The sequence below is a fragment of the Seriola aureovittata genome, chromosome 9 (assembly GCF_021018895.1).
Source record: "Seriola aureovittata isolate HTS-2021-v1 ecotype China chromosome 9, ASM2101889v1, whole genome shotgun sequence".
Classification (NCBI taxonomy): domain Eukaryota; kingdom Metazoa; phylum Chordata; class Actinopteri; order Carangiformes; family Carangidae; genus Seriola; species Seriola aureovittata.
The window spans coordinates 9,927,379-9,952,644 of NC_079372.1; the positions used below are offsets into that span (position 1 = coordinate 9,927,379).

Below are 25,266 nucleotides of genomic sequence, written 5' to 3' on the forward strand. Positions count from 1 at the left end.
ACAAAACAGCTTTGTTAATCTTAGATCCTTACCACTGAATATTGATAACCTAACGTTATAGTTAAGCACTTCAGAAAAGCTGATGAAAGTGTGCCAAGAAAATATCCCCCACACCATTACACCACCACCACCAGCCTGAACCATTGATACAAGGCAGGATGGATCCATGCTTTCATGTTGTTTACGCCAAATTCAGACCCTACCATCCGAATGTCGCAGCAGAAATCTAGACTCATCAGACCAGGCAACGTTTTACCAATCTTCTATTGTCCAATTCTGACGAGCCTGTGTGAATTGTAGCCTGTTTCCTGTTCTTAGCTGACAGGAGTGGCACCCGGTGTGTCTTTTTCCGACTATAACCCCTAGAGATGGTTGTGCATGAAAATCCCAGTAGATAAGCAATATCAGTCCTGCTCTTTGAGTGCATTTTCTCTTACAAAACACATGTCAATGTTTACTCTACTTTTAGCTCAAAGACAGTTTGCTTTTCAGCAGGTTTGCTGAGTGTTAGAATTTATTTCTCTTTAGATTTTTCTGCACACAGTATATTTCTCATGTTAATTTTGTTTCAAACTCTCTAATTACTGTATCAAGCAGTTATGTGAAGTTTATGTGGTTGCTGTATGTGATGTGTGATGGGAGATTATGGCAGCATCTCAGTACAAATGAAATACCTTTTTGATGCCTGTTGTGTCATTTCTTCATGAGATTCAGTAGCCTTAAAAAGTTGCAAGTCAGTTGTACCTTGATATTACAGATCAACTGCTCCAGTTATTCTTTTTACTTTTTGTATTTTCTAAATATAAACTCCATCTTATACATTCTTGCCCTATTTACAAGATAACTCCTCTGTCAGTCCTCATCAGGTAGATTGAGGATGCCTCAAAGGCAGAAATGTCCCCCTGGATAGGAGATTAAAATAGAAAATATGGGAGTGTGGTTTACTGGACATACTGCTCATTAGCATACATTAATATCCTGCAGAACTGAGGGTTTGGTTGACCGTGGTTTTCAAAGAAGATCTGAATGTGTCCATAAGAAGGCAAATAACCGTAACATATCAGACATACACAGAGCATATATAGATGCTTTTAAAAAAAAAAAAAAAAAAAAGAATCTCAAGAAACAGAATTGCACAATAGGATTTTATTTGTGTTGAAAAAATAGCAGAGTTAGACACTGGGTAGTTCTCAGTTGTCCAGGTGTGCCCTTGCAAGCTGTTCATCAGGAAAGGAAGGCAATCTGTGCTTGACCAGTTAAAACTAAAAATAGACATCATAGAAAGAATCTGAATTGGAAGCAATATCTCTCCTTACATCTCACAACAGCATTCTGTCCCATAAAGAGTCTGTTGCCTGTTTGCTTTTATCTTGTAATTTACTGCCCTCTTGTGGTGGGAGCAGGCAATTCTCTCTGGGATCTAGCTTGACTACTAGCCACTGGATAATCCTGCGATGTTAGACGGGTGAATAACTATGGCTAGCTATAGACAAGTGTGTTTATCAAGCTCCCCTTGACTCACCCACTATTGTTCTGAGAGGAATGTTAATAAAAATGTGCAGATGCATGTGGAAAAACTGCACATACGCATTATAAAATAAAGTAAAAATGAAATTGGTGTAGTTGGTTCTTCGGCTCTGCTTGCCTATCTGTAAAAGTCGCTGCACACCATTGCATCAAAGTCTCTTCAGCCAGTCCTTCTTAAGACAATAACTCATAATTTGAGATCAAATGTTACATCGACTTCACTGGTGGAGTTGAACTGTCTCCTGTTTAAACTGTGAGCTAATAATGCGTAGAGGTTGGCAAAAGTTATATTATCTTGTTGGGGAAATATATTTATAGGTCTGTTGGTGATGTGAATCTCGTGGCTGTTAATAAAATACATCAGGGGCAAGATCTGCTCTTGTGTGTCAGCCTGGCAGCAGGGAATGTGTCTGTGTGAAGACCACTGGTGGAAAAAGTACCCAGAAGTAAAAGTAGGTGGGAGGTACATAAAGTGTACTTGTAAATGTAATGACAGGTCCACTTACACACTGTTGAGCAGAATAATCGATAATGCATCACTTTATCTGTTACTTATTCACACCTGCGGCAGGTAAGTATTCATTTATAGTTTTGATTCTGTCTCATCCACTGCATGGGAAACATCGCTACAAGGTTCCACAGAAAAGTTCAGATAAGCAGCTTTAACTGAGGTGGAGCGGTCACCCAGACATACATATGCAAAACCATACAGTTAATCTTTATTCCCTCTTTGCTAGTAAAAGTGAAAAATACTGTTAAAAAATGATAAAGGATAAATCTCACTTTGTGTTGCTACCTGTGTCGCATGTGCGTGCCTGCTGCGTCACTGCTACTGCCAGCTCTATCTTTCTACGTAGAGTTTACAGGATACTCGAATGTTGGATTTCTTTTCATTATAAATTGTGTCTAAAACATTAACATGGGCGCCAAAATGAAAATCAAGACATTTCGCAGCCGCCACGCACACGCAACACAGCAAGTGTGTTCCCGTCTCACTGACTGTAAAGTACCAGTGGGTATTTACCACCCTCAAGGCTTAGTGTACCACAATGAGACAAAGAGGATGCTGCACTAGACAAGTGACACAAAGGTGAGATTTATCCTTTATTTGAAGTATACAAGAGTAAAGATTTCAAAGATGAAGACTAATTGGTTGGTGTGACAACTGAAGGGGAGTCAGTTGATAATTATTTGTGTGTTATTGTGTGTTTTTTGATCAATTGTTAATATAAAAATTTGATTATGACAGCTTTAATTAAACTACCTAAAAGATGTACTTTCATATAGTACTTGAATAAATACAGTTACCTTATATCACTGGTGTGCACACATACATAATGAACATTTTCATAACAAACAACACACTGGGAAACATTGGGAATTTGCATGAATAACCAACTTTGCCTTTCTGAATTCTCAATGCTTTGCTTTCCAGAGTGAAGTCAACACAGCCCCTTTCCCTCCATTGCTGCAATGTTCTCTGTGCCTGAATAATTCAATATTGCTCACTGTCTGCTCCTGTTGTGTGCTGCATGGTTAAGAACCAGTGAAGGGGAAGGCTCAATGCATGGGGACAGGCCTTGTTTTCTACGCCTGCAGCCAAGCGTGTGTCTTATGTAAGGGAGGGGGGGTTGAATAGCCAGAGTACAACATCCTCTGCATGAAAACTCCTGTCGCTTTGTCATCATGTGTCTGTCCCGTCCCCGCTCTCACTTTCTATGTGTTACAGCCTCACTAATGCCCTAATTTTTAATGAGCAGTCAAAATCATTGTTATAAACAGTTCTCTGTTGTGATATGTCATTTTCTGTCATTGTGTTGTCGTTCTGAGGCTGAGTCTTTGAGTCACTCTGTGTTCCTGCATCTGCCTTCAGCTCTTTATCTCTGTCTCTTTCGTCCCCACCCCCACACTCTCCTTGGTCTTCTTTAACAGGCAGACATTTTGACAGGACAATCATGATTACCATTTTAGACTTCTTAAGTAGCGCTTTATAGCAGCCATGTTTTTCCATCATACAATTTTGCTACATTAACATTTTACATGAGCAAATGATGTTTGTGTATACACAATATACACACGTCCTCATTAAAATATAACTGCGGCTTGCTGCATCTATTACAGGTTTGTCTAAAAGAGAAGATTTGAACCTTGTATCCTGTGAGACATCTGGAATATGAGAATTTGCCTGTTAACTTGTGCATTATTTAACAAACCCTCCAGCAATCTGATCCTTCACAGGTGTACATGAGTCTGTTTCTCATGATTCCACAGCGCACAAACACTGTGCCCCTCAGATGTTTCTCTGAATTACAAATAGCCACTCAATTCATCTTTGTGTCAATATGCTTTGTGTTCCACAGCTTGTAGCTGGTTGTCCCGCAATGAACAAATACTTTTCATGAGATTAAAACACTGCTTTTCAATACACTTGATCTGATGTAAATCATCTTATGTACAGCAGCATGGCCAAGCATGATGCGGGGCACAGTGTGTACATTGCAAAGTCAGGGCTTGTGGGCATTTTTTGCATGAGGTACAGATATAGATCTTTCTAAACTCCAGTGACCAGCTGTTCGACTGTGCTGCACTAATCTCTCTCACATGTACTAGAAGGTAACTGAAAGCATCAGCCTGCCTGGTATAAACACCGCAGGCTGACTGGACTCAACAGTAACATTTACTTAAGTCAAGTACCCCAACCTAAACCACCATATAAATTGTATGTCCCTACCTTTCGGATACAACAAGTAGGAGAGTACCAGCAGCAGCGTACTGGACCTTCATCATCACGGTAACAATAATAACACACTAAAGGTTGTCGAACAGTCACAGTTCTGTTTCCTTTAGGGACAAAGACTACTTGGTAAGATTTAGGAAAAGTAAAAAAAAAGTACTTCCTGAAGGTTAGAGGACCTTTATCGTCATGGTGACAATAGTAAACACTTGGTTAGGGTCGTGGAATAGAAACAGCACTTACCATCAGTTTGAAACAGGAAACAAACAGATGTCTCCTGTCGTCCTAAAGTCCTATATTTAGTCAACTCTCCCATCTCTGTAACATGGACTGTTGCACTACGTCACCTGACCTCCTCCTTTGCTCCCTTCACAACAGCAATGGTGGTAGAGGTCTAGCAATAAAACGTAACTACGGGTCATAAAAAGCTGCTTGCTCAGACAACCTATGCGGTTGTTTTTATAGGACAGTCTTGAATTTAATAATAAAAATTTATCAAACAGCAATGTGAAATGGTTTGCTCATAGTGATGAACCTCTGGAAAAGTATCACCTGAATCTACAGCTCTCCTCGACTTTATGCAGCTTTGCAGTGTGTTTCTGCTGATTGTTTAGCTGTCTGGTCCATAAATGTTTGACTCTCACCGCTCATAGCAGCATAGCAATGATTGCAGCAGGCAGCTGTTTTTTGGTGAAAGAGCACTGAAAATTCACTGTACACTCCGTACTTAACATCAAGCAGCAGACAGTGGACAAGTGAACACAGTGGAGCATTTAGCAGCCAGATAGTTCCCTCAGCAGTAGAGACCAAAAACAGAGCTAAAAGAGAGTGAATGTGCCAATTCAAAATGAATAAAAAACTTGCTCCATATCTGCTGGATGTGTATATAAGCAACTTAAAAGATGATGATATGACAATGTTGTGTTCACAGCTCGTGCCTTTGCCCCATGTTTTGGATAAATGATATTCAACCATCCATCCATCCATTTTCTTCCGCTTATCCTCTTGAAGGGTCACAGGGGGGCTGGAGCCTATCCCAGCATCTTTTTGGGCGAGAGGCGGGGTACACCCCGGACAGGTCGCAAGTCCATCGCAGGGCAAACACATAGAGACAGACAATCATTCACTTTTTGGCATTCCCAAACGATGAGATAATAGAACCACTGCAGCAGAACTCACACTGTGGGGATACCAACAACTTCATTGGTATAAAATCCGAGAGTATAATATCCTCTGTAATACTCCACTTGATGATCTGTATTTTGAGAAAAGTTTACCATCGTTCCAAACTTCATTAATCAATTGAGGTTTTAAAAGGTAGAACATCCTTTTCACTGTCACACGTTTTAATTGTTTGTAAGAGGAGTTCAGTGAAGAATAATAAATTGTTTCTTACAGAATCAGTTTGAATTTGGGTAAATATTTCATTAGTAGTCCATATACATGGAGAGAAAATCCTCACTGTAAAAGCAGCAAAGAAACTGGTAAATTAAAACAATTTTAAAACATTAAAACAAAGCATGAATAAATTCAGAAAGACAATTCATAAATCATTGTGTGTAAGCACATATTTTGTAAAGTGGGCGATGGGATTCAATAAAACACCTTCAGTTATCCCAGCACGGTCTCTCTTTTATTCTCTGACCGCCACAACAGATCAATACCATGTTTGACTTAGTGGTTAATATTTAATCACTGTGAATTGATTCGGGGCATTCCCGAGGTTTGGACGGCCAATTACTGTCACTCATAAAAATAAACACGGTCTGAGTTACACAATGCTGGAGGCTTTGCATTCTTTATTTCACCAGTTGTTGCCACAGGCTCGCCTTTATGTACCACTCAAAGTCAGGCTTTTCTCATTTGTCTTAATAATTAAATGATTAGGTAAACTATGTGTTAGTTAAATTTCTGTTCTCGTAAAAGAAACTTGTTCAAGTTTTTAATGTTTAAAGTTACCAGACTGAAGAGTGGAGTAGAGCTTCAATTTTCTTGTTGATTGCTGGTTAATAAGGGCCCCAATTATGGTATCTGTCTATACCATCTCCCTAAGGTGCTTTCAGACTGGACTTTTTGTGGCAAAAAGCAGGCGGAACAGGAAATAGTGTGCGCAGCTAGCATGACTAGTGGGATAACAACAGCAGTTGAGTGTAAATGGTCAGTTATGCAGCTTGTTATCAAACACTTCACTGTTAATCTTCACTGATATATATTCATCCCTTCTGCTTGCTTTTCATGTGTGAAACTGCTGGTCATTCCAATTAAACCCAATTAAGAGCAACTGAATGTGTGTAGTTTTAGCTTCCACCTGAGTATGTGCTTAATATCATTGCATTCAACTTGAATATTTTTCCATCATGTCGTATTTGCAAGCCTGCTGCCTGTTGGAGTTCATGTTTAATCTGTAGTTAGTTGGTACAGCACAATCGGGAAATAGGCTTGTATAATAATAGTCATTGCATTCACATGCATTCCTTTCTGTTTTGTACAAACAGCATTCGCACTGAATCATTTTTGATCAATATGCAGGTTTTTTTTTTTTTATTGTTAATTGCTGTCTGCTTTGATAAATGATTGATTGCTTTGTGGTAGCTGTCAGCTATTCCTAAAATGGGATATGTTTATTGTGGGCACTGTGGACCTGCTTGTCATTTAATCCTTAGAATCATAGGTTTAATCGTTTGTATTTTCTTTTTCTTACTTAGTTTCTTATTCTCAGTAACCCCCCTCCCACACACAAACCCAAATTCAAACTGCTGACAAAGTTGCTTTGCTGGACATCCTGTTGAGCCGTTTGTTCAGTAATAAGGTTTTTCTCTTAACTGGAACTCCTGGACTATTTGGGATTTGACCAGTCACTTCAGTGATGGGCTGTCATTTTCAAGTCCCTGTTTATAAGAGAAGCCATACTGTCAGCCATTTTCTTTCTTTGACATCCATTTACCTTTTATCATTACAGATTTACGAGTTGGTTTCAGATGGTCATTTGATCTCAGGGCTGTATGGTAAAAACAATGTCCACCTCACCAGTCAAGGCACGTCAGCGCCCTAGATGTGTGTCACGTTCAGTGGCCGGCAGCCATTACCTCTCCCCCACTGAGAATATCATGTGACATGTGACAGAGTAGAGTAAATGATAGTGTCATGTATGTTGTCTTCACCATGGACACGCACACACACACACACACACACACACACACACACACACACACACACACACACACACACACACACAGGTCCATATGACTCAAGTTAATATAGAGAGAGGCAGCCATATTCTTTGGCAAATTCTTTCTACATGACTGAGTAGGATGAGTAGGAGGGGTAAAGGTGACACAGTTGAGTCAACATGAACACTCCCAGCACTCAACACTGAGATGAAATGGGATGGAAAGCTGCCTTTCATGCTCTGCTATCCAGGCCAGTGCCCTCGCAGCCTGTGGTAGAGTGCCAGTTACTGTACTTTATCTGAACAGGCAGGAAACACAAAGAGCCTGTTTTCCCCCTGCAATGCCATGTGTTTCTCACCTGATCCCTCCTCGCTCTTTCCAAACTGCAGATGCCCCATTTATTTGCATCATTGTAGATAATGTTGCTGTTGAACTTTGACAAAGACTCCTTTCTTCGTCTAAGATCTAATTGGTTTTGCTTCTTTTTAGGGATATCAAAGGGAAATCAGTTTGACCTACAAAGTGTGAACTTTTCAGCAGCTTAAAAAAAAAACAGCATTGTATTTTTACTTCAGTGCGACAAATTTATAAACTGCAGATATATAATGGGAAATTTCATGCTTAACTCAAACAATAATTACCACAAAGTTATCCCTGAGCTTGTCAAAAAAAAAGACTAAACAACAAGTGCATTGAGAAACATACATCACTTGTTCTGGGAAGGGTAGTGTGTGTCTCTGTTTGTGTGGGAAGTGGATAAGTCAAACACTGTAATCTGCCCACTCTCAGTCGAGCCAACTCATGTGATTTGCTCAGATCGATCATTGATGTTCCCACAGTCACATTGCTTTTTGTCTGTGATTATATTTAAAGGCTGTTCATTAAATTACTACTTCAAATTCATGTTTTAATTTGTCCATGGAAAGGTGACCAAGGGACATCTGCCACAGGTAGAATCATTCCCGCCAGCTACACTCTTCCGCCTATCATGAATCACTTTAATGAACTCAAAGTAGGTGTGGTATTGTAGGTAGTGTAGACTCTTTCTCTCTCTCGCTCTCTCTCTGTGTCTCTCTCCCCTTTTTCACATCTTTCTTTCACTATGACTGAAATAAAGGCAAAAGCCTGAAAAAAAGAAAGATAATCTGTCTGTATTTGATGCGTATTTGGCTTTTTGGTTGTGTTGTGAGTATTTGCAGCACGTGTGTTGTCAGATTGATCAAGATGTTTTCTGAATTTGTTTGTGTTTTGTCTTTTTGCGTGTGTTTTCTTAAGTTGCAGCAACTCAAAGTATTCTTTCCTGACAGGTGCTTCCTGCAAGCCCATATCATTTCTTCAGACACATTTGTTTTTGTTACATTTGTTTTCCATGTTTTCAGAGTTTATCAGATGTCATAAGACTTCCAGCAGTTTTATCCTGAGGCAGGGGGAAAACGTGTTGCAAACTGGGCTGCTATCTGTGACAGAATACTTACGTACAGTGTATGCAGCGAGAGGGAAACTACACTTAGTGTTGGATGACAGGTCACCAGCTAAGTTATTTCTTATAGTAATATGTCATAATCCAAAAAAAAAATACAATTGAAAGAAGTTTATTTTTGAAAATAGACTGTATTTCAGACTTTTGTTAAACAGTATCAGTTGGTAAATACAACTATGCTGTTTGCCTTAGAGCCGAGAAAGACCTATTTGCAGCATTTTAGCCATTTTTGGACTCACAACATCACGTCTTTACTCCAGTGAGCTCCGTGTTAACAGTAGGTTATGTCTCCTCTGCTTCCCTCTGTGTCTGCGATCCATTGTAAGATGTTACAAAAAATTCTTGTCATTATGTAGACTATACAGTAAATACACTTATAGGCACCAATCAACACCAGGAATAATTTGTCATATAGAGCGTACTATCTAAATGTTAATGCAACACTATGTATTATGCTCAAGTTGTGTAGTTGTTAAAGGTGAGAGAGCACTGAAGGTCGTATTAACTCTGCTTCCCACATCCATCTACAATAGAGGGGGATAAGTCTTCAGACCCACCACTCAGGAGTTTTGTTTTGCTTTTCATTCAGTTTATGTTTTGCTTTCAAACATTCTGGCCCTAAATTACCTTCAGAGATAGTTCAGTTGCCAGCTATTTCATATGGGGCTGATTTTTATGACAACACTGCCTAATGCTCTTAAACACAGGGGCATGACTGAAGTTGCTGATGGCTAAATCGGTCTGGTGTTTTATCTACAGCCCCTCTAATTAGCACCACGGATGTTCACCATAGTAATATGGTGTATTTATTAATATGAGCTTCCAAACAATATCATGTATTCACTAAACACTATGCCTGTAAAATCAGGTGTGTGCAACATAGCTGTGTGGGAGCTTGGGCTTGTGTGTTTTAATGTCAATTACATCAATAATATATTAATATTAAAAATGATACAATTTTCAGTCCAAGCTACTATTTACACTAAGCAGTGCCTCCCCACCTGGGAGTTTCTCTAGCATGCAGTGTGTTGTACTGTATATTATCTACATTTGTGTTCATGCATAATAACTTGTTTTGGCAGGAAAATTGCGAAACGTACATTTAATAATTGGTATATATCATAGGCTACTGTTATTATTAAATATACAAGTATCAAGGCAATGAGACAGGAAATAACCCAGCATATGGTTAATATCTAACTCAGCATGGTTGGGTCAAATGAACAACTCAGCACGTGGGTCAGACCAACCCGGCGGCTGTTCTGTCCCACTGCAAACAGTGAAGTTAAGTTTTTCTTTAGTCTGTGCTAGGGATTGTATAATGTGTGTTTATATCCTGTAAAAACACAAATAAAGTGTGACTGAATACAATTAACTAATCAGTTAAGCGCTCCTCAGGAGTCACCCGCTGTTTGGAGTCTGGGCCAACAACCTTAATAAACCTGCAGCTCTAAGAAAAAACCGGGTCCCTGCGGTGTGTTTTTATTATTTATGAATAAAGAATTGCTACTGGCTGCGGCTCCTGGGGGATTAAACGCAGAGACCGCTGTAATCCGTTTGGAAACGCGTGCAGGCCGGCGGGTGGGGAGGAGCCTTAGGACCCGGTAGGTGTGGGCAAGGGTAGGATTCTCCCTCGTGGAGTAGCAGCTGGACGCATGCGCCCCCCTCCCACTATTTCTCCATCCCGAGCGCAGGAGCAAATAGGATGAACTTGTCGCGTTACCTGCTTAAAGGAGCCGCTGGCCGTGTGTGAACAGCCCAACCTGCTCACGGGCTACGTGAACGGTAACACTTTTCGTGTCCTGGAAAGTTAAAAAAAAACAGAGTTGGGGAGGAACCATCGACAGAAGATGAAGCACAACTAGAAGATTAATGAGGAGAAGGGTGTTTGAATGTAAAGCGGGCAATCAGAGAGCGGATTAGATCCCACAGCGAGGAGTCAGCGCGTGTGTTGTTGTTGAAGATGCGGAAACAACATCAGAAACAACAACAACCTGCATTTTGATCCACCGGGATATTTGCACGCGGAGGGAGCAGCATGCCTTGGTTCAGGAGGAGGATGAAAATGTTCCAACTTAGAGAGACACCCTGAAGTTTACTGACTTACTGTGGGGACTACCTCTGTGCTATGGCATCGGCTGATTTTGACACCATTCCGCGGAACTAACGGGTTTGGTTGGACCTGAGTCATCATGTCAAAAGTCATTCAGAAGAAGAACCACTGGATTACCAAAGTGAACGAGAGCGCGGTTGTCCGGGACGCGTGTGGGGAGCTGAATGTGGAGCTGCGCGGCGGAGCGGAGAATGGAGAGTTTCCATACATTGGGCAACTTAGAGAGGATGCTGTGGTTTACCAGGACGGTAAACTCTGCGAGGGGGAGCTGCTCCTGGAGGTTGAGGGGCTGTCTGTGTCTGGATTACCCCTTTATGATATTTTAACTTTGATGAAGTGCTGCAAAGGTCCTGTCAGGTTGAAAACTGTGCGTCAAGGTAAGAGAATCATGACTCAGGCCCCCAAATAATGTCACCAGCATGTGTGTGTGTGTGTGTGTGTGTGTGTGTGTGTGTGTGTGTGTGTGGCAGAAAGAAAGAAAGAAAGTGTAAGTGGGATATTAACAAACAAACACAAAAGAGTTTAGAAATCCCAGTGGAAGATGTTTCATAATTGCCATGTGGCACAGCATTATAAGCACATAACAATTTGTGTGATTTGTGTGAAGTAGGGCAGCGGGGCAATGCTGCTGCTGCTGCTGCTGCTGCTGCTGCTCAGATTCTCCCCACAGCAGCCTGGAGTTTTCACAGGCTTTGACATGAAGCTGCCCTGACAGTTCTCCTGCCCTCATTTGTCTAACATGGCTAAAGCCACTCTGGGTCGGACCTACAGGGTCACAGATTAGGCCACTTACAGTGAGTGCTGCTCCAGAGCTTCATCTATAGCACACAGCGTCTACTGCCATGCTCCTTATCTGACATGTGAATGAAGCAAAAGCCCAAACTTTTGATTAGAGCTGCAATGATTAGTTATCAAGCTGTCAGAAAAATAATCAATTAAGTGTTTAAGTAATTCTCCAAGCAAAAATGCCCCATAAAATTCTGTTTTATTTCATAGTAAACTGAATATCTTTGGGTTTTACGCTGTTGGTCAGACAAAACAAGACAAATAAAGCACCTTGGACTCTGAGGAAGTGGGGTGGATATTGCTCTTTATTTTCAGTCTATTTTATGGAGTTATCAATGAATCGAGAAAACAATCAGCAGATTAACTGATAATGGAAATAATCGTAATTACATCCTCACTTTTGATTCATACTCTCTCAGCCTAAGGTTTGAAGGCCTGTGTCACTTTATGTGGGTTGGTATTTTCGCTGCTGAGGGTCTCCCATAAATTCTCACAGTGCTTCTTTTTTAGTAACTTTAATTTTCATCGTCAGTTAATCTGTTGAGAATTTTTTCACTTTATGGAGAAATTGTTTGGTTTATGAAATGTCAAAAAAAAAGATGAATAAATGCCAAATCTCAATTTGTCAGAATCCAAAGGGATGTCCTCGGACGTCCTGTTTTTGCCACCAACAGCCAAAAACCCGTTTACCCGTTAACCCAGTTTACTGTTACATAAGACAAAACAATTTTTTGCTTGAGAAAACAACAGGTGTTGTAAAAGAAAATTGATCACTCAGCTAATCGTTCCAGCCCTACTTCTCTCTGTAAATTAATGTAGTGTTTATGTAAACCGAAGGAGAGGCCATTGTTTGAGCGAGCGAGACGCCACTCATGGGCAGATGGGGTTATTTCTGGAAGTGCTCCCTGTGTGTTAGATGAGCTTGACCCATTGCCCACGGTCTGCTGCGTCTGCATCTGTCTGAGAGAGAGCCAGAGGGAGCAGGACACAGCCGCAGACTCAAACTTTCCTCTCTTTCCGTCTCCGGTGTACTGTGCGTGGCTTTTGTTGTTTGCCATGCCGGCCAAATCTGGATGTTCTGTGATGCCGGTGTGAATATTGCATGTATACTGTTGAATTTGAATTTTTAGTCAGACGTTTGTATGTTTCACGTCACGTGTCTGTTTCATTCCCTCACTCACACACTTACACAACATTTGACAAGGCTTGCCTCTTCTCAGGGGAAAATCATTAACAGCGTTATATAACACACGGTTTAGTTTCAGTGTAGCATCACGGCCTTTCTAGTGTACTGTTCGTCCATTAGTGGCTGCACAATCGACGCTTGACCTCTGAAGCTGAAGTCTCGACCCCTGGGACAAGAGCTCAGCACTAATGCTGCTTTCTGTTTGCAGAACAGCCGTTTGTTAGACATAATCAGACCAAGCTTGCACCATGGGACATCTTTAATGTCCACAGTTTTGTAATTATTCTGAACTCCTATGGAAACAGTTTGTACTTTTAAACCCTGCTGCAACCCTCTGACCGTATGCATTAAAGATATCCTGAGCCGTCTTCATGGCTTTGTCATTAGTTTCTAGCTTGAGTCAGCAGATTGTCCTCGTTTTTAATTAAAAGAGAAGGATATTCTTCAACTATCTGAGCAGCTCACAAGACCTCCATTGTGCTGCTGGGCTCCCATGCAGAGCCGGCCTGGGACGGCGATCCAAGCTGTCCCAGACCAGATGACAGGCTGGCGGGATAGATTGGATCTCTCTTCTCTGTAGAGAGCTGGGGCTCTTATTACAGGAGCCCACATCACCTCTGCACTGCACGTGGAAACCCTATCAGTGTGTGCAGGTAGCTGGGCCTCTGCTGTGGTGTACTACAGCGCCCACAGGTGTGTTTCTCCCACTGAGGAATGCAGAAAGAAAAGCCACCTGAGGTTCTGAGCATTCCTGTGGAGAAGGTGGAATATTACACTCCTGTGGTTTTGACTCAGGACTTTTTATTAATCTCTGTAAACACTTCAGATTGGGATGGAATGAAAGCGATGTGAGAGAGCTTCTTATTTATACAACAAATGCATGATTGAAATGTTTCTATGGTAGATTTATGACTGTACGTGTTTGTCTTTTAATCTCATAGACCTAGTGTGTATAGTGCACCGTTAAAAGTATGCTGAATTAGCTATTAGCAGTTCCTGTTGGCACTAATCAGAAAGTCGGTGGTTCGATACCTGGTGTCAAAGTGTCAATGGGCAAGATACTGAACCTCAAATTGCCTTTGATGGCTGTTCCATCAGTGTATCATCATCAGTGTGTATGGATGTGATGTGTGAATGGGTGAATGTGGCAAGTATTGCAAAGTGTTTTGAGTGGTTTATAAGACTAGAAAAGTTCAGTCCATTTGCCATGTCCTTCTGTTCAGATTTGACTGAGTCTGAGACGTAGTAGCGGATGAATTTTGATTCAGAGTGGGGCATGAAGGGTTTTTAAAGTACTTTACTTGCCTCCAGGAGTTACTGTATGTGTGTCACATGCAGTACAGTGGAGTCACATGCAACTTCAACTGCGGAATAAACGTGTCGGTAAGGGGGCAAAATTACAATAACTGACTTCCTGTTGTTTTTAGAACAATGGCATGCACCTTTCCTTTTGACCTCATGTAACGTCTTTGCTTAATGTCTCTCCCACAGTAACCCCCATTAACAGTTAGAAAAGCTCTGGCTGATACATACTCACAAAGCACACATTAAAGACAAATACGCTCAGTGACTGTGCAACATATTTTCCTTTTTCCAATGGGCTGTGGTTACTTCATATATATATATATAACAACAATCAGACTTTGTTTACAGAGGCCCAGGTGAATGATGACTAGATTTATAGTATGGCATGATGTTGAGGTCAAAGTACACAGAGGTCACACTTTCAGACTTATTAAAACTTTGATCCACCTGTGTAGCACTTATATTTTCACAGCAGCTGAACCCAGCCCCGAGTTGAAAGGTTTTGTCGTCATTCTCTTGTCCTTTCTGTATTTATTGAGCACCTGATAACAGTGGTGTGTCCGTGAAGGTGCAAAGGTTGTGCAGAAGGTTATATAATGTTATTAGACTGACAGTTGTAACGAGTAGACGGTATATGCTTTTGAGGCCGAAATATTCTGTACACTGATGATAGGAAATCAATACAGGTGAGAATAATGCTGTTTTAGTTGCTTTGTTTTACAACTTGGACATTCTTCTTTCTACTTGAGTTTTTTATCTTTTTAAGTGACTCACAAACCCCTCCAGCGCCTAAATGGTCTGAAGGTTTATGATGCTCTGATCATGGCTGGGTTTGGCCACGTGTCAGTCTGAGCTCCGGGACAATTGGCCCGATGAAGCAGTCAGACTTTTATGCCCAGAGTTCTCCTTTCTCCTGTCACCCTTGCTCAATCCTTGGAGACAGGGTGGTATAGTGAAATGGAAGACCATCTGTTTAATCATTCAAACCTTCAGGATAGTAAGCATCTGTCCTGCTTAAGTGTTCTTGAACCAAACTCACAGAGAGTGTACCAACTTCAAGGGTCACTATTGCTTACGCTACACTGTGGCTTTAGAATAGGCAGCAAGGCAAAAAGCAAATCAACGTGGTACTGAACTGTTTCCTGTTATCCTGTACACAAGGAAAAAGGGAAATTAAGACAAACATTTTTCTGTTCTTTGACGCTGAACTGATATTTTTCCATTTTTCAAACCTCTTTTTGGAAATATTTGTGGAAACAGTCCAAGCTTTGAGCATCTGGGTGTGCATTTCCCATGGAAACAGCTGACCGATATTTTAGAGTTGCCGATGTAGTGTCACCTACTGTGGTGCTCTATCATTTATGTGGAGCATGTCGTAGCCCTGTACTCCTAATGTCTGCTAGGACCCGCCCATTGTGCTGTTAAGTTTGTATTCCACTCTGTGGACAACACAAATGTCCAGTAGGAAGCTGCAGAAGAATTAAAAAAATTCAAAATGTCTTGTTTTTTTTGACCATGTAAGTGCAAAAACCCTGATGATGTATGTAGCGATTTCTAAGCAAAAGTCAATTTCAATTTCAGTCAAACTTTTCATTTCGGGCTCTTTGATTTTTGTGCATCTTAAAACTGAATCTGTTATGTAAAGATTGCACTAATTTGTGTCACTGAAATTATGTCTGTGACTTTTGTGTGTGGTTAAGAAGGCTTACACTCATCCAGAGGATGTGAGGGCTTTGCAGACACACATCTCTTTGGTGATGTGCTTGTCCCAGAATGCAAGTCCCTTACACTTTCTTAAGTATGAGGACTTTGTCAGTCTTGATTAAGTGTATCCGCCTGCATGAGTATATCCCTGGAAGGTTTGTCATAGGCTTGTGACATGAATCCTGCGGCTATCTCTCCTCCTCCTCTCTGTACCCTCTGCTTTTCCTTTTCCAGCCTCAACCACTGTTGCTTTATGTGCACTGTCTTTTAGCCAGCTCTGAGGCCTCTCAGACGTTTCGTGTGTTGTTATCTTTCCCTCTTTCACCCTTTCTTGCGCTCAAACTGTCTCACTGACCGAGAGATTGACGTTATAAGAAAATGTTTAAATAGCCATATTCACATGGGTAAATGTGAATACGGCTATTTAGACGCTTTTAGTGCCTTTATGAAGTGACTCCCTATCGCTGCTAACAATGGCAGCATACCAGTGCAGAGGCAGTACCCCCACACAAAAGCAGCTTGTGTCATTTAAGCTTGAACAAACGGCTGTGTAATTCAAACGCTTTGCCTCAGGTGTTGTAACAATGAGGCTGGAATGAAACACAGACAGGCAGAGGAACTCATTCTTGTATTTTCCATTTACTTAGCTGTAGCCGTGTATTTTTTTTTTGTGCAGTGTCTTACAATATGCATTTTTACAAATTTTTATAATAGTGTGTTTAGACTGGGCATCAAACCAAATGTTTATTTACTTTAATCACATAGTTCCTGATTTAAATCAAACATTTTGCCAGGTATAGACTGAATTTTAGCTGAGTAAAGTCCTTTTTAAGGCCAAGTCAAATTTTATTTATATAGCCAGATATCAGATATCAAAAATCACAAATTTGCCTCAAGGGGCTTCATAATCTGTACAGCAGTATGACAAGGAAAAAGGAGGGATCCCTCTCCCAGGACAGGAGAGCGAGAATGACACAGTAGATTTAGAGTCTGAACAATCAGGAAGACAAAATTATAAATTAATGAAGAATATGATCTGGGAGGACTTCAAGTAACTCCCAGGTGTTTGTCTAAGTTAATATGAACTGGAAGTTTAGTGTGTGTGCGTGTGTGTGTGTGTGTGTGTGTGTGTGTGTGTGTGTGTGTGTGTGTGTGTGTGTGTGTGTGTGTGTGTGTGTGTGTGTGTGTGTGTGTGTGTGTGTGTGTGTGTGTTTCACTGAAAGCTGGATGGAGACATGCATCATTTTAATAGTGCAGAAAACAGGTGTTACCCCACAGGGAAGCAGGAAGTCTCGTCTGACCCTGTGTGTCCATACATACACACCCAGATGTTGTTTCATTTAGAGAATAATTCAGCTGTGTTTCAGGTAGCGTCAGAGTGTGTTCAGATTGTGAATTTCTCAGCGGTGCTCATATGTAAAGAAGAAGCTTAAATTTCAGTAATGACCTCAGCTTGAAAGGAATGCTCCAGCTGATAAAGAAGTCCATGTTTGTACAGTAGGTTCATGAAAAGATACTCCTCCACCGCATGTCAGTTACACTATCGGTAACAAACATGGAGAGCCCTCTGGGTTTCTAAAGTACTGTATGTTTGTCTGTGGTGGAGATTGAAGTGAAACTCAACTGGATGATTTCAGAAATATTTACACCTGAATGTTTTGGCTGCCTACAGTTGTGTTCCAGCTCAAAACGGCTCAAATGGTGACGTCACTGCAGAGTGTAAGTGATGGACGCCAGGAATAAACTGATAAACTGAACTCACTGTTCTTGTTAGCAGCCTGAACATGTTGCTAGTCACCAGATGTAGTTATCATCTAAACCCATTATAAGTGTGAAATAAAAGTTAAATGGAAATGCCAAGTCTGACCCTCATGTCACTTTGCTTACTGTACATTACCTTTGCATGTGACAAATAAATATTGTATATTGTGATATTTGGGTTGGACTGTATCAAGACAATCACTTATCATCTAACCCTAATGGAAATATTGTCCTATTGCCAATTCTCCATTATGTATGAATATGAAATACATACATGGAAGGATTACTGAATGGGCTTATGAGGCGCATGGATGGGAGCCCATGTGTCAGAGCCTCTTTCAAGTTTGAAGTGACTGTTTACATTTCTTTTGAAAAGTCCAAGAGACACAAAAGAAGAAACAACTAGAGATGCAAAACTGTTCTTATTTAAAAGAAATCTCTTATTTAATCTAGATAAGCATCTGCTTGTATTTAAATGATAATTCTGCCATAAAAACACTAAATCAAAATGATGTAACAGTTAATTGATCAGCTTTAAACGTGTCTTAAATAATCTGTGGAAGTTTATTTGGAGCATACGTTCCCTGTTGGTGTGTGCTAGGCTGCCATTATAGTCAAAGTTTCTTTTCTTCTCTTTGTCCATTTTCAGTGTATCACCTGTTTGTGTACCCCTCCTTCTTAAATAAGGCTTTTGAAAAATAAAATGTTAGTGAACTCATTACAAGGCTTTTGCCGCTCTCCATGTCGACAGATGGTTTCCGAGCTTGTCTGAGCAGTTTTCCCAAATAGGTCAATTACAATGAGTAATTATAATAACAAACAAAAACAGGGAGAAATGTACACTGTAAATTTTCCCTGCCTCGATGTATTTGCATCTGTTTATGCATGTATCCAGTATGTGAGTTGTGACAGGGAGTTTAATCAAAATGTGCGGCATGAACAACAACGTTCAGGTCAAAAACAACATTTCAGGAACTAACAAAAGATAGAGCTATTATTAGGTCATAAACTAAAGTATTAGACACATTCAAAATGTGACATGATGATGTCGCTGGGAGAAAACTCATGGCAATCCATCATCAGGTTATTTCAGTGTGAACCAAAGTGGTGGACTGACTGAAGTCATGCTGCTAGTGTGGCTGAAATTTTAGATTAGGTTAGTCAAGGCAAGAATGTCTCTTTAAGCTGATCAAAATGTAAACCCACAGTTGACTGAATGGCTGAAAGCTTTTGCGACATATGCAGTACTGTGGCTAAGGTGCTTCTGCTCCACCTCCCACAGGTGAGGTTCCCTTGCTGTAAGCACAGCTCGTCAGCATGAAAGCTTCAGTGTTGTTTTTTCTCTTCTCCTCTCTGTGCTCTTGACTGTCTCCTCCCTGCCTGCAAGAATATGATGCTTTCAATCAGGTGATCCAGGAAAGCAAAAAATACTGGTATACAGCTTTAAGAGCTTATCGTACGCTTCTCTCGCTCAGTCACTCTCTCTCTGCCTCACTAACATGCACGTGCAGTGACCTACACACTAACACATGCTACTGAGTCAATCAACCACACACACACACACACACACACACACACACACACACAGAGGCACACACACATGCTTACTGCAAGGGATTCTCATATAGTGGAGATAAATTGACATTTAAGCTGTGCTCCTCCTAGATTCACACATCTGGAAGGGATTACGCACCATTACAGGCTCTGTTTTATACACATCATAGTTCTACTTTTAGCCTGCTTCTTTGGTTTTGTTGTGGTTCTTGGCTTGGTAATTACACCTTCTGTCAGATGCAAATAACATATAGTGTGAGAAACGTTCTACTTTTCCCAAAGCTCCTCTGTCATCAAGATAGTTTTCACAATCTGGAGAAGGATTTAAAATATTTCTAGCCTATAAAGGAATCATCTGTACTCATGTAAAATAAAATGCCGCCGCTCTTGTGACATTATTCTTATCATATGAACCTTTGTGTGTTGTTTAGCCGAGGTGGAAGGTTTGCAGATGATCCTTAAAGGATTTTTCATGCTGCTGATCTCTCTATCCTTCCCCTCCTCCTAGTCTGTCAATCTCCAGAGATTCAGGTTGCTCATAAGCTCTTGAGAGGCTGACCCGACCCTGCTCGGTTTACCAGTGTATAAAACGCTTTATGCAATATCATCTGATATCCTGACACTAATGTTAACACTGCTGTTTAATCTGAAACATGTTATCCTGCAACTCAACTTCCGACGGCCAGTAATCATTTCTAAGGCATCACAAAAGCCAAATAAGTAGAGAAAAGCTAAATGCGGTTTATGAGTAACCTTATCCTTAGTTTTACCTTTGTGGTGCTGCAGCGATAACTGCACCAGCACTGTAAGAAGGATGTGATGCTGTGAAGGATTTCTATTGGCAGCGCAACTACTAGTTAATATCAGTGAGTGTATATGGAGATGCAGGACGCATCTCCACTTCCCCCCCACTGTACAAAAGTGAAGCCGAAATATCCTGGATACGGGCGCTGCCATCTTGCACTATTGATGACTACGCAGTAGTGGAGATGCGTATCGAGGTCCCGCCCATACATGAGCCTGAGTCAATCACAGCTGTCAATCTTGATGTCACACCCCATTATTATAGCATCAAATAACTAATTAGGACCAAACTTGAACAAATAATAGAACATCAGCGTGATAAGAACTACCAAAAAAGAAAGAAACCATATTTATTTGACGTGTACTTTGCTTTTTTAGTTTTACCCACGTTCCATCCTCTGACATGGGTGGGGCAACTTAAAGGGTTGGTGATCTAAGTTGTATGAGGTTAACTCGCTCAGACTTGGAAATGGCTTCTGCCAAAGACTGAAACAACAGAACAACGAGGAAGAAGATGACAAGAGAAAAATGACTGAAAAATGAACATGATTCTGGGCACTTTCATCCTTAATACAATACATCTTTAACCAACAAATTGGCAAGGAATCAGCATTTCTTCAATTCATTCATTATGTGAGAAGTTTTCACATTAAATACTATCCTGGAATATCCTCAGAGAAATCAGCTATCATATCTGCTCCAGTAAACAAAGTCCAGATGTGTCCAGTTGTGTTTGGTTTAGAAGGCATGCAGCCTCAGTGGTTGACACACACTTTTTCCGAAGGAGCACGTTTGCTAAAATGAAAAATTTAGGAGCACATAAAGAACTTTAGGGTTGCAATGAAAAATTATCAAATTATGTGTTTTTCCTTAATAAAGGGATACGAGGAGACATTTAAAAGCATAATTATTTATTTGAATACAAAAAGTACACTATGTTTTAACTATTTCTGCTTCCAACTGTGTTCATTTAACAATAATGTAATTATTTATACTGTAAAATGTAATAATTTGAGTTAATATTCAAGAAAAAAGTTAAACTGTTACTGGGACAAAACAAGGAATTTGAAGATGTTACTTTGGGATTTTGAAAACTGTGATGGCCATCTCTCACAATTTTAAAATTTTACGCAGATGAAATGATACATTGCTAAAATAATCAGTAATGAAAATTAATCTTAATTACAGCCCTACTAAAGTCCACTCTCCGTAGCTTTGATTTTCATTATGCTCTAAAAGCTCAATTGTAAAACACTGTTTTTGCAGTATTTTAAAATGTATCCATCACTGTAGTATTTTTGTGGAGAACAGTGTTTACATTTAGATGGATAATTTACATACATAAGTTTTATTTTTTGTCAGATTTAGGCATACTGTGTTGACTCAGCAGCATTAAAATGTGGAAGTAGCTTTTGCCAGGAACATACTGTATATATATATATATATATATATATATATATATATATATATGTAAAGATTCAGTGCAGACTGACGTTTCTTTGTTTATTCTAGTAGACTTTCTTATGTTTTCCCCAAACATAGCACCATTGTGTCCTCACAAATCTTTTAAAATGGATCACTTCCTGTGTTGCAGAGGATGTTTCTTGGGAAAGTTGAACGTCCTCTAGCGCAGAAAGCACAGAGGATGCCAAAGCTTTCTTTAACTTGTTATATGTTCGATCAAAGTTATCTGATAAACTGCCAGACGCTTGTGGTCTTAACCGGCACTTTGGTGTAGTTTCATGATTTACATTCAGAGATGTTTTTATTTTGAAGTTGCAAGGAAGTGACCCGCTAGCGTTAGTGATGTTATATGAATGTGAGATTTCAGGTGTTAAAGTCTGTTTATTTACTTTGTTCTCTGTAAACTGCAGCGCCTTGGCGAGTAAAATTTGACGTTCAGTTTGATCAGGATTTCAAGCCTCCTCTACGCAACAGGGCCTTCATCAGATAACATATTGGAGTGTTTGTGAGTACAAAACATTATGTGTGACTGTGTTTTTTTTTTTGTCATATTGATATATCATTATCTTCCTTCAGCTGTTGCGGTTCACAGAGATGTAACACCTAATCACAACCATATACACAGAGACTAGAGTCAGCAAACAGAGCTGGCTTTGATCTTTGAGCTTTAGAGGAACCTGACTAGTTTTCCCATGATCTTGTTCCCAGAGTGAAAAGGTGAAAAAGTTAAATCACACCAGAGGACTGACAACTTCAAACAGGTGGAGAGGAGCCTCTGAGGTTCCTTTATGAGCTCTGGTGTTTGTGTGTGTGTGTGTGTGTGTGTGTGTGTGTGTGTGTGTGTGTGTGTGTGTGTGTGTGTGTGTGTGTGTGTCGCAGCATCCACAGTATCTCATGCATTCACAATCATACATCTGCAACTTGTGGCAGGTGGAAGGACGTCTTATCTAAATCAAAGCAGCTTTACAGGAACTGGCTTCCTCCATCTGATGTTCTCATTACTGTCAAGAAGCTTGAAGACTGTTCCGGTTGTGGTGGTTTAAGTTAGTCACAGTAGCAAAGAAAAAAATTCCAACAATGAAGGTGATTAGTGTCATAGGGGAAGTCGTAGTGCCCTTCAGCTTCTTGAAGGTGCACAAATCAAACCACCACAATAATGACAGAAAAGGTTGCAGCTACTATTTTTGAAAAATTGACAAAGCTTTAATATAGAAAAATCAACGCCACTTCAGAGTGTACGTGTTTAGCAGCTTCACACTGCGTGATTGATGTGTTGCATGTAAACAGCTGTGTGCACAGCTGGAACTCATCTGCATAACACCCATAAGACATCTCTCTGTTGACTGGCACTACGGGCTGATCAATCCCCAACCTGCCACTGTGTTATAGTTGTTTTTCTCTGAAATGATGTGGCTTTTGCTCTATACATGCTATGCACCACAATTGTTTTTTCCTCATCGTACAGTGAAATTGCTCACTTACCAAAACAATGTTGACGTATACCGGTAAGGAAATCAAATGTCTTGGATTTGTTCTATGTTGTGAGGGAGTTAGTGTTTAACTACACTGCTACACTGTCATGCAGAGCAGAAATTCAGTGTGAGATTTAAAACCCGTAACAGCTCTTTTTTTAAATTTTTAAATTTTTTATTACAGTCGCTGTTTCAGATTTGATTAATTGATTTTTTTTTTTTTTTAGACTCCAACACTAACCAGATAATCTAATAATCCTACACCAACCTGAAAACATCTTTATCTTTTAAAGAAGATAATACTTTCTTTAAGTATTTTATGATTTATCCTCACATGTGAGAAGCTGGATTGCTGTGATTTAACATTGCACTTCCATAATATTGTCAGACAAATTTTAAAAAAGACTGGTCAAAATCAAAGCAGCAGGGGCCAAGACATCCTGACTTTTATACTCTATTTTGCTCCAAAAACGCTGGATCCTCCATTTCCCATAATGCAACTCAATAGCATTAAAAACTGAGGGGAACTCATCATGACAAGTAAACTCAACTTCATATGTAAAACTGGTGGAGGATCCATTTGATGTTTGGCAGTTTTTCTTATTAAATGACTTGATACACACAAGTTCACCGTGTCATCGTAAAAGGTGATCGTATGTCATTGTTGTATTCACACCAGCAAATCCACCAATTTTTAAAGTTGTGTGTGTCCATATAGGAGCCGCTCCTGCCCCTACTACATCTCATGTAGCAGAACTTGGTTGTCATGGTTACAAAAAATACCACTACAGTTAAAGTTGGTGAACACTCGTGTCAAAGTCCTGTGTTTTGTCACTGACCCAAGCTACTCCAGATAATGTGGACTTTGTCGCTCTTTCTACTACGTCCTGATATTCCTCCTTTGCTCCAGTCATAATTACTACAGCTGCTAGAGGTCGCCTAACAATAAAACGTAAACACAGGCTGTAATAAAGTGCTTGTTCAGATGACGCACAGCGTCAGTTTTTACAGGAGATTCACAACTTATTCACAACTTTTTTCTGCTGCCCCCAAGTGGCCAACCAAATCAGTTATGGCAGGTTTAAGAGACTAATTGATTATCAAAATTGCTAATGTTGACATATTAATTGACACAATTTCTCCTCTAATTAAAAACCTGCACAGATCCTATCCTCTTACAGACATATAGAAACTCTTCCTATTTGTTTAATGTCTCTGCCGTCCTGCTCTACAAAAGTCATGTCTGGCTCTGTGGTCGTGACCAGCGAGTAAACACATTACATGAGCCTTCTCAAAAACCAGCATTTTCCTTCGGTCCTCTGGCTTTTACATACAAATCTACCACAATCTGACACATGCCTCCGCCTATCAAATCACAAGCTGTTTTTCTTCCAGCTGTGGCTCTGAATCACTGAGTAAATTTAGACTCTTTGACAAAGTGAGATAATGATGGAAACATTTTTCTTGAGCCATTGGTGTCAGCTAAATTTACTTTGAACACTTAACTTGTGTAACTCTCTCTCCATCTTATCTTGTGCTATGCTGCCTTTTGTAAACTTGACCTGAAGCTGACTCAAATCTCATTGAGCTCTCCGAAAGGAAAACAATGTTTTATTCTTTGATGTTTGTCTTTGTTCTCAATATAGAGCTTCAGCGTGAGGTTATATATGGTAGCTGAGCCTGTTTAATCAGTAAACCGTCACTGCAAATGCCATAATCTAACTGCAATGTCTTCAGATAAGTTTTTTAAAATGAGGAGCAGAGACAGAGGCGTATTTTTAAAACGCTCCTCAACAAGATGATAAAAGGTAAGTATCTGTTTCTGCTGGTCCTCAACGCTGAAACACATATACATGGTATCCTCCAACTCAAACGCAGCTGAGATTTGTTCTGTTACCGTCTGGGTCTGTTTGCAAGCTTCTGTCTGTCCCAGGGAGGGAGTGACCTTGGGATGCAGCTGTTGATCAGAAGTTGGCAGCGTCTGGCTGTGCGAGTGTTGAGGTGTGGTGGTGGTGGTGGTGGTAGTAGTGGGGGAGTGCAGAGAGAGGAGAAATACTTTGTGCTGAGCAGGTCAGGCAGGGTGAGATAAAGGGCAGGACTGTGGTTTGGCTGTAATATGAACATTTGTCATTTGTTAGGATGAAACAACAGGAGACTGGATGACAGTTTAATACACTGAGAAAAGCTAAAGCAAATGTTATTGGTG

At 40.3% G+C, this 25,266-nt stretch overlaps 1 protein-coding gene across 10 annotated transcripts in view; it reads left to right on the forward strand.

Moving 5' to 3' along the window:
- Nucleotides 1-10,674: 10,674 nt before the first annotated feature.
- Nucleotides 10,675-25,266, forward strand: part of LOC130175466 (membrane-associated guanylate kinase, WW and PDZ domain-containing protein 1-like) — a 109,158-nt gene continuing 94,566 nt past the window's right edge. For 5 of the 10 annotated variants that reach the window (XM_056385976.1, XM_056385975.1, XM_056385978.1 and 2 more), the window contains exon 1: nt 10,681-11,401. In XM_056385976.1, coding sequence (XP_056241951.1) covers nt 11,104-11,401 — 298 coding nt within the window. In that variant the 5' untranslated portion in view covers nt 10,681-11,103. Of the gene's footprint in view, nt 11,402-25,266 lie in introns of all 10 variants that reach the window. The other 5 variants (XM_056385972.1, XM_056385974.1, XM_056385973.1 and 2 more) reach the window with 2 other exon arrangements.